Source organism: Sorex araneus, chromosome 2 (genome assembly GCF_027595985.1).
Source record: "Sorex araneus isolate mSorAra2 chromosome 2, mSorAra2.pri, whole genome shotgun sequence".
Taxonomy (NCBI): Eukaryota; Metazoa; Chordata; class Mammalia; order Eulipotyphla; family Soricidae; genus Sorex; species Sorex araneus.
In genome coordinates this window covers 306,320,482-306,330,597 of record NC_073303.1, presented here as the reverse complement: position 1 = coordinate 306,330,597, position 10,116 = coordinate 306,320,482, and the positions used below count along the sequence as shown (strand labels likewise).

Genomic DNA, 10,116 nt, shown 5'->3' with positions numbered 1-10,116 from the left:
TTTAAATTGAAAAGATTTAGTAACGCTTAAAAAATTAAGAAAATTGAGATGCGGGGGAAAGAAAAACCTTTTAAGTTGGTGTGTTTACGGAGTAAACAGACGGTAGCCACAGAGACACCTGCTCCCCACCCCGAACCAAGGAGGCAGCACCGCCACCTTCAGGCCACTTCCCGGCACCCTCCACAAACGCCTGACGTTCGGCCGACCCAGCCGTTGGGTTTATTTGAAACACACTCCCAACCAATCAGGAGGCGACTTTGGGGAGGCGGGCTGAGAACGATGACCAATCAGGCCCGCTTCCGCGGCCTCGGCCTATGGGCAGGAGGCTGACGTCACGCGCCAATCAGCATGGCTTTTCGAGAGCGCCGCTCGCTTTTTGAATTGGCGGTGGCCTGCCCGGGCGCCGAATGGCTCGGGCGGTGAGGGGACTCGGCGCTTGAAGCGGTGCATCTCCCAGGCCCCCTTTTTTGTGTGGAGCGCGGTGAGGAGCCTGCGGGTGTGGGAGAGGGAGATAGGAGCGCGCCGGCGTCCTCGGGGCCGCGGGTGCCTGGGCCGCGACCCGCCCGCCCCGCCCCGGTGACCGCGAATTCCGGAGGCGCAGCCCGGACTTCCCGGCTCCGGGAAACTCCCGGCCGCATCCCCACCGCGGCGCCGGCGGCCCGGGCGGCTGAGATTGTGCCGCGGCCCCGGTATCCCGGACTCGGGGAAGGGTCTGGGTGCAGGAAGGGGCGTGGGAGAGGGGTCCTGGGCGCGCCGGTCGGGCTGGGGGGCGGGGGCAGCGCGGCCGCAGTTGCCGCCTCGGGGGCTCGTCTCTGGGCATCTAGGGTTCCCACGCTGGGTTTCTGCGCCTCCCGGTGCCGGGGTGGGGGGGAGCTCAGCGGTGGGCTGGGGGGCTTGGGCTTGTGCATCACCCCTCCGAGTCCCGCTCGCCAGCGCCCGCCCCGCCCCCGCCCCGCCCCGCCCTTCCCGGCCCGCTCCGGGTGGCTTCGTGGTGCCTGGCGCTGCGGGTGCGGGACGGGGCTCGGCCCGGGGTCCCACACCGCGACTGTGCAGAGGCGCTGAGCCGCTCTGCCCTCGGTTTCCCCCCGAGCCAGAGATGAGCATGGCACTCCGCGGCGTGCGGTGCAGGTGACTGACAACCGAGAGCGCCCGCCACGTGCTGGGCGTTAAACAAGTGATCATTGTTCAGGAGGATGCGATGCCGAGATTAACTGCAGTTTTACGGCTGCACCTACCACGATCCGTGTAGCCGGTGCGGCATTTCGTATTTAATACCTCTTTTCTGGAAGGTGACTTGTCTTTTAAAAACAGGAAGCCCAGATGACTTTATTTATTTATTTGTTTGGTTTTGGGTCACACCCAGCGATGCACAGGGGTTACTCCTGGCTCATGCACTCAGGAATTACTCCTGGCGGTGCTCAGGGGACCATATGGGATGCTGGGAATTGAACCCCGGTCGGTCGTATGCAAGGCAAACGCCCTACCCACTGTGCTATCACTCCAGCCCCTAGATGACTTTATTTAAATGAGGCTTTTGGTGTTTGGTCTGCAAAAAGGCACGTATTAGTATATTATTATTAGTCAGACACTTGAGTAGGTTTAGGGGAGACGTTTATGAACAGTGATTCTATCGTGTTTTAAAAGTTTACAGGGTACATGAATGAACGTATTTCGGTTTATAATCAAAAGTGTATTTTATGTTATTTAATTCCCCCTCTCCCCACTCCACCCCCAATTTGAGCCTTTTTTAAATTTTTTTTTTTTTTTTTTTTGCTTTATGGGTCACACCCAGCGTTGCACAGGGCTTACTCCTGGCTCATGCGCTCAGGAGTTATGCCTGGCGGTGCTGGGGGGACCATATGGGATGCTGGGAATCCAACTCGGGTCGTCAGTGTGCAAGGCAAACGCGCTCCCCCTTGTACCATCGCTCCAGCCCCAATTTGAGGCTCTTTTGGCAGTAAATTGATCCGAAGCAATTTTCATTTTAAAAGTTTAGATGTTGATGTTCTTTATACAGAAGATATGGGAGAAACAGAATTATTCTTAATGGCTTTCTGATTTATTAAAATTTTCAACTATCCTTAAAGCCAGGTTAAGTCATTCTTTAATTTTTTTAGAAAAACTTTTTTTTTGGGGTGGTGGGGGTCACATCTTGTGATTACTCCTGGCTCTGCACTCCGGCAGTGCTCTGGGGACCTGGGATTGAACCCCAATCTGCAAGGCATACACCCTACCCACTGTACTGTCATTCCAGCACAGAAGCAACATTTTTGAAAAACTGTTTAAACCCTTTTTTTCACTGGACACAAGTGTAAGAGACTTACACAACAAAATTACGGGCTGAGTAGAGCTTATATTGATTCTAAGTAAAGAGCTTATTTTTAGAGATGCCTCTGGACCCCAAAGTCATCATCTTGTTAAAAAGTTTTCTCCAGCTGAGAATGTGGGGAGAAAGGGACCCTTCTATACTGCTGGTGGGAATGCCGACGGGTTCAGCCCTTTTGGAAAACAATATGGACCATTCTCAAAAAATTAGAAATTGAGCTCCCATTTGACCCAGCAATACCACTGCTGGGAATATATCCCAGAGAAGCAAAAAAGTATAGTCGAAATGACATCTGCACTTCTATGTTCATCGCAGAATTATTTACAATAGCCAGAATCTGGAAAAAACCCAAGTGCCCAAGAACAGATGACTGGTTGAAGAAACTCTGGTACATCTACACAATGGAATACTATGCAGCTGTTAGAAAAAAAAATGAGGTCATGAAGTTTGCATATAAGTGGATCAGCATGGAAAGTATCATGCTAAGTGAAATGAGTCAGAAAGAGAGAGACAGACATAGAAAGATTGCACTCATCTGTGGAATATAGAATAACAGAGTAGGAGACTAACATCCAAGAATAGTAGAAATAAGTACCAGGAGGTTGGCTTCATGGCTTGGAAGCTGGCCTCACATTCTGGGGAGAGGGCAGCTCAGATGGAGAAGGGAACACCAAGTAAAATGTGGTTGGAGGGGGGGAGGGGGAGGAGAAGGGTGATGCATGCTGAATGTAGACTAGAGACTGAACACAATGTCCACTCAACACCTTTATTGCAAACCACAACACCTAATTAGAGAGAGAGAACAAAAGGGAATACCCTGCCACAGAGGCAGGGTGGGCTGGGGGGAGATGGGATTGGGGGGTGGGAGGGATGCTGGGTTTATTGGTGGTAGAAAATGGGCACTGGTGAAGGGATGGGTTCTTGAACATTGTGTGAGGGAAACATGAACACGAAAATGTATAAATCTGTAACTACCCTCATGGTGATTCACTAATTAAAAAAAAAATAAATTCAAAAACAAAACAAAAAAATAAAGGAAGAAATAAAGCAATGTGTCCCAGCTTAAATAAATATATGAATAAATTAAACAAAAATCAGAAAAATAAAAAAAAATTTTCTCCAGCTGTATCATCCTATTTAGAATTTTAGAATTCTGGAGTGTGCTGCCATGAATGTGACATCTCATACTCTACATCACTGATATACCAGGAGTAGCACATCATATTGGATGAGGTGTAAAGTAAAAGACAGACAGTCTTTATTGAAAGAAAATATATATAAGCACACAAGTCTCAATCTATAATAACATGCTAGTAAATCTCATACAAGTGCTTAATGGCTTTGGGATGAGATACAATAATCACACATTTTCTTCTAAGGAAACTTATATGGATCATTTTTAGCAGATTATTCATAACAAGCAATACAAAATAAATTATTTAAGGCCTGCTACTGGGGCAGTTTTGCTTGGTGTTTGCGAAAATTTGAAATAATAGTGGTGGGATTGGTGTTGAAATACTGAATATAATAAAGTATTATGAACAACTTCATAAAAATAAATTTATAGAGTGTACTACAAGTCTCTCAATGGAGATGTTACTGGTGTCTGCTCGAGCGAATCGATGAGCAAAGGGAAGACTACTAATTATTGAAGCACTCCTTTAGATAAACTAAGAATGAAAGACATGGGCATATGGTAAGACAATGAGAAATGCCCATGTTCTGAATATTATATGAGAATTAGTAATTGTCACTTATTAAAGATACTCAGTCTTCCTCAGGACTGGTTTTGACTCATACTGTTATCTCTTTCACAGCTCTGAAAGCTGATGCTACCTAGTAAGTGCTGAACAGAGTCTCAGAGTTGAAAAGCTGTCTTAGGTGTGCTTTAAGCACCCTCTTTAGGCAGCACCTAATAATTATGCTCAAGTCTATTGTCTTTACTGCTTATGTCTTTGCACTGGTCATACCCAGCTATGCTCAAGGATTACTCCTGGCTCTGCATTTATTTTTTTTTTAATTTAGATTCTGTGATTTACGATGCTGTTAACCATGGTTTGTCCTGCACATAGTTCCAATACCCCTCCTTCCAAACTCCTTCCCACTCCAACGCAATTGTGTGGATCAGTTCTCCCATTGTGTTACATTTGTACTTTTGTGCTGCAACCTTGCTGTGTATCTTTAGATACTACATATGAGAGAGATCATTCTAACTACCCTCTAGTAAACGATATCAACATGATTTCCTTTAGTTCTATCCATGTTGCTGCAAATTGCTATTTTTTTTTATAGAGCTGCATAGTATTTCATTGTGCAGATATACAACTTCTTGATCCATTCATCTGTAGTTTGTGTTTGTGTTGTTTCCATAACTTGGCTATTGTAGTAAGCCCTGTAATGAACATAGATGTGCATATACCCTTTTGAATTATTATTTCTTTTTGCCTTGAGCATAGATGCTAAGAATTAGAATCACTGGATTGTGTGGTAGTTCTCTTCCTAGTTTTTGAGTAGATCTCCATATTGCTTTCCATAAAGGCTGAACCAGGCAACATTCCCACCATGAATGAGGGTTCCTTCCTCAACACAATATGACCAAGGCTATTTCCAGAATTTTGGATACGTGCTATTTTCACGAAATGTGAGATGATCTTATTGTTGTTTTGCTTTGCATTCCCTAATCATGAATGACTATGAACACTTGTTTATATGCCTATTATTGGCTAGCTGGATATCTTCTTTGGAGGAGTGTCTATTCAGCAACTTGCACCATTGATGGATGTGGTCATTGAATTTTTTGTTGTTGAGTTTTGTGAGTGCTTTATAGATCTTGGTTTTCAACCCTTTGGTGTAGTATGTGCAGATGTTTTCCTCCTATTTAGTAGGGTGCCTTTTTATTAGTACTTGAGTTACTTTTGCTATGCAAACGCTTTTGATGTGGACCCATTTGTTTTTGCTGTCTTTGCTACTGAGGTCATCTTGAAGATTCCTCTGTGGTCAGTTTTTTGGAATGTATTTTTTTTCAATATGATTTGTGGATTCTGATCTAATATCTTTAATTCACTTTGAGTTTACATTTGTGAAGGGTATGAGGTAAGGTTCTAATTGCTTTTTTTTTTTTACATGTGGCTATCCAGTTTTCTTAACACCATTGGTTGAAGAGATTTTCTTTGTTCTACTTCATGTATTTAGCTCCTTTGTTATAATTAAGCTGGCCATTGATATAGGGCTGAGCTCAGAACTCTTTAAGTATGTTCTGCAGTATAGCTTCGTAATATAGTTCAAATTGGGCAAGTGCAGTGCCTCCTGTCTGGTTTCCATAGGGTTCCTTTGGCTACTCGGGGAGTAGTATGGTTCCCTACACACTTTAATAGCTCGTTCCATGTCAGAAAAGGTCATTGGAATTTTAATGAGTATTGCTTGGAACCTGTGCATATTCTTTGGATAGAATGGTCATTTTAGCAACGTTGATCCTTCCAATCTATTAGCAGGGGGGAATGTCTTTCCTTTTCCTTTTTTTTTTCCTTAAATCTAGTTCTTTTAACAGATGACTAGTTGAAGAAACTTTGGTACATCTACACAATGGAATACTATGCAGCTGTTAGAAAAAAGGAGGTCATGAAATTTGCATATAAGTGGATCGGCATGGAAAGTATCATGCTAAGTGAAATGAGTCAGAAAGAGAGAGACAGACATAGAAAGATTGCACTCATCTGTGGAATATAGAATAACAGAGTAGGAGACTAACACCCAAGAATAGTAGAAATAAGTACCAGGACGTTGACTCCATGGCTTGGAGGCTGGCCTCACATTCTGGAGAGAGGGCAACTCAGAGAAGGGATCACCAAGTATAATGTGGTCGAAGGCCATGTGGGGGGAAGGGTGATGTGGGCTGAATGCAGACTAGAGACTGAACACAGTGGCCGCTCAACACCTTTATTGCAAACCACAACACCTAATTAGAGAGAGAGAACAAAAGGGAATACCCTGCCACAGTGGCAGGTGGGGGGGGGGAGATGGGATTAGGGAGGGTGGGAGGGATGCTGGGTTTACTGGTGGTGGAGAATGGGCACTGGTGAAGGGATAGGTTCTCAAACTTTGTATGAGGGAAACATGAGCACAAAATTGTATAAATCTGTAACTGTACCCTCACGGTGATTCACTAATTAAAAATAAATAAATTAAAAAAATAAAAATAAATCTAGTTCTTTTAGCAGTAACTTGTAGTTTTCAGTGTATAAGTCTTTATGTCCTTTGTTGATTCCTAGGTATGTGAAGTTTTGGGGCGCAATTTTGAAGGGGATAGTCTTTTAAAATTTCTTTTCTTCTAGTTCATTATTTGTGTATGAAATATCACTGATGTTTGCACGTTAATTTTTAAAAATATTTTAGGGAGAGACGTAAATTAGTAAGAAAATAAAAATAGGTAGACCAATAATATTTGAGTGGTTCAGGAAAAACCCACCAGGGTTATGTCAAGAGTGGTGAATTGGGTATTGGAAGACATGTTAAGTGGAGAACTGCTCACTATTAAATCCAAGGAGTGTAATAAATAAATTGTCATTTGTTCAGAAAAATACTGAGACATGCTGAAACTTACAGTAGATATGTATTGGGTGACTAAGAGGTTAATAGGTAGGCTGGGATCAGATTGTAAACTGGTGAATGTTGGAAGGAGCACTCGTGTAAAACCATGGGGTCCCTTTGGTTTTTAGGAGCGTACATTCAGGCATGTAGACAGTTACCTCTGAGAAAACCGATGACAGATGATCGAAGCTGTTAGATTATACTAAGTGGCCCTTGTGGCAGTGGGCATAAGCCACTAGCTCCAGAGAAGGAGCTAGATTTCAGATGTGATGGTTAGGATTTCTGGAAAAGTGGAATGAGGCTGAAGAAAGTCAATATACACCCTGGAGGGGAGGATGGTTGGGATAGAAAGGGATGCTTACAAGTGGTGCTCAGGCCTGGGGCTACTTCTGGTAGTTCTTTACCAACTGGCCTGGACAGTACCATGCCCCAGAGATGCTCTGCTACTCAAGCCCTGCGGTGCTGGGGTCAACAGGGCCGCCACCTCCAGCATGGCTAAACCTGGAGTGCTTGGGGACCACTGGGCTGATCGCACATATACTTTAATCTTCATGAGTCCAATCCTGCATCCAGATTTTGACTGAGATTATTTTGGGGGATAATGGTGGTGTCAAATGAGTGTGGGAAGAGAAATACATTGGTTGAGGGCAAAGGCATGATAATATTTATGGGGACCCTTTGAGTATTTATTATTACCAGGTAATGTGCTTTTAGTACTTTTGAGAAATTGTTTTTACTTTGGATGCGTTGGGTGTTGGTATTCTTATTTTAAGAAACAGAGTCTTTGGGAGCTTGAATGACTTTCTTTGGTTTCTTTTTTTTTTTAATTTAAATTTTTAAATTTTATTGAATCACTGTGAGATAGTTAAAAGCTTTCATGTTTGAGTTACAATCACACCAAGTTACAAACAACCATCCCTCCACCAGTGCACATTCCCTACCACCAATATCCCCGGTATATTCTTGCCTTCCTATTCTACCCCTGCCTCCTGTATATTTATTGCAACACTGTTCACAATAGCCAAAATCTGGAAACAACCCGAGTGCCTTAAAACAGATGACTGGTTAAAGAAACTTTGGTACATCTACACAGTGGAATACTATGCAGCTGCTAGGAGAGATGAAGTCATGAAATTTGCTTATAAATGGATAGACATGGAGAGTGTCTGCTAAGTGAAATGAGTCAGAAAGAGAGGGAACGACATAGAAGGACTGCACTCATTTGTGGAGTATAGAATAGCATCACATGAGGTTTCTTTTTAAGTGGGTGATAAGACTATATAAATTACAGGTGTAAGGGTAGCCACTGTTTGTTTTTTCCCCTCAAGTCATTTTTTTTTCATTTATTTTATTCTGATTTTATTTTTTTAGCCAATTCAGAACAATATAAACTATGGCTGACAATAGTGCATTAATATCCCCTACTGAAAACTCGGCAAACTCATCCATTTTTGATTCTAAAGTTACTGACACTTCTAAGGAAAACTTATTTATTGTATCTACTCCATATGTTGAAGGTAAGTCTGCTATATTATGTAATATAGATAGATAGATAGTATATATATTTTAAAATACTACCAGTTCAGTTCTTAACTCAGTTTTATTGAAATATAATTAACTGGCAGTTTTCCATAAGTTTAAGGTATTAAAACATATATTACTAAATTAGAATTATTTAAGCCCTCAATTTATTATTGACTTTTTAGGGAGGCTTGGCAGGACCAGCAGTGCAAAGGGCCACGGGAGCCATCCCCGTGGTTCCTGGCAGCCTCCAGGGCTCCCCCCAGCAGTGCTTGGGAGACCCTGCCGTGTCAGGGATCAAACTGCATGTGCCATGATGTAAAGCCTGCACGCCTGACCCCTGAGCTATCTCCCCGGCCCACTCACGACTTCTTAAGATTTGACTGTATTGATGTTAAACGAGAGTGGAAGTATTCAAAAGTATTTGTTGACAGAATTCCTTCAGACTACATAGAATTTATATTATTATTTGAATTAGTGTTCTCAATTTTGAAGGGGAAATGCATTTTTTACTTTTAGGTAACTGTTTTTGTTGTATGTAAGAACAAACTCGTTGCAGCATTGTTAGCTAATTATTACTGATGAAGTAAAGAGCCAATTACCCTGTAGCACTTTGTGAATGGCTCTTTCCGAAGACTGCATGCATTGTCAAAATAGATGACCGTGTAATAAGATAGTGAGTGCACTCCTGGGTTAGGAGGGCCACTGCTATTTGTATCATCATCATCATCATCATCCCGTTGATTGTCGAATTTCTCGAGCGGTCTCAGTAACATCTCCATTCGTCCTAGTCCTGAGATTTTAGAAGCCTCTCTTTACTCATCCTTCCCAACGATGCCGCATTGGAGGCTCTTTTAGGGTCAGGAGAATGAGACCCAGCTTGTTACTGGTTTTGGCATATTAGTATACCATGGGGACCTTTTGAGCCTCTCCCATGTGGGCAGGAAACTCCCAGTAGTTTGCCAGGTTCTCCCAGAGGAGAAGTAGGCTATTAGATATCTCAAGGCCACTATTTGTATTTTGTATAATAATATGTCTTTCTAAAGTGATGTATAGCCAAGCTTATTCTAGAAAGTGTTATGACTTCCTCAAAGATAAAAATATATAAGATAAAGCTAAAACAGGGAATGGCAATTGGCAATTTCATGTTTTGATGTTAATACCTGATATTCAAACATTTTAAATTTTAATAGAAGAAATGCCTCAGATTGAGACGAGAATGATATTAGTTCAAGAAGCTGGAAGACAAGAAGAACTTATAAATGCCTTAAAGGTATGAATTTTTCACTTCATTTTCTTTTTTAAAAAGGCTGTTTTTTCTTCCATTACCATATCACTAATTGAATAGTTTTTATAATCTCATACTTAAGTTTCTTTTCTACAGACTATTAAGATAATGGAAGTCCCTGTAATAAAGATAAAAGAAAGTTGTCCTGGAAAATCGGATGAAAAATTAATAAAAAGTGTTGTTAATATGGTAGGTCAAGTATTTCATTGCATGTGGCATGCTGCACTTCCCTTGAATATATTCTAATTCCCCACTTAATGGTGATTGGATCTCAGTTACTCACAGGTTATATTTTGTGCACTCTGAAGCTGTATGAATAGAACTATTTTCTATTTCCAAATAATGGTGTTTCTGAAAACTCAAATTAACGCATATATTTTATATAATGAAATTC

The 10,116-nt window shown here is 42.1% G+C and overlaps 1 protein-coding gene across 1 annotated transcript in view; it reads left to right on the top strand.

Annotated features, from left to right (window-relative positions):
- Positions 1–350: 350 nt before the first annotated feature.
- The window catches only part of ECT2 (epithelial cell transforming 2), a 57,880-nt gene continuing 48,114 nt past the window's right edge, over positions 351–10,116 (top strand). The window contains 4 exon segments of the mRNA XM_055127267.1: positions 351–481; positions 8,285–8,430; positions 9,628–9,707; positions 9,819–9,911. Of these exon segments, the coding sequence (XP_054983242.1) occupies positions 8,307–8,430; positions 9,628–9,707; positions 9,819–9,911 (297 nt within the window). The 5' untranslated portion in view covers positions 351–481; positions 8,285–8,306.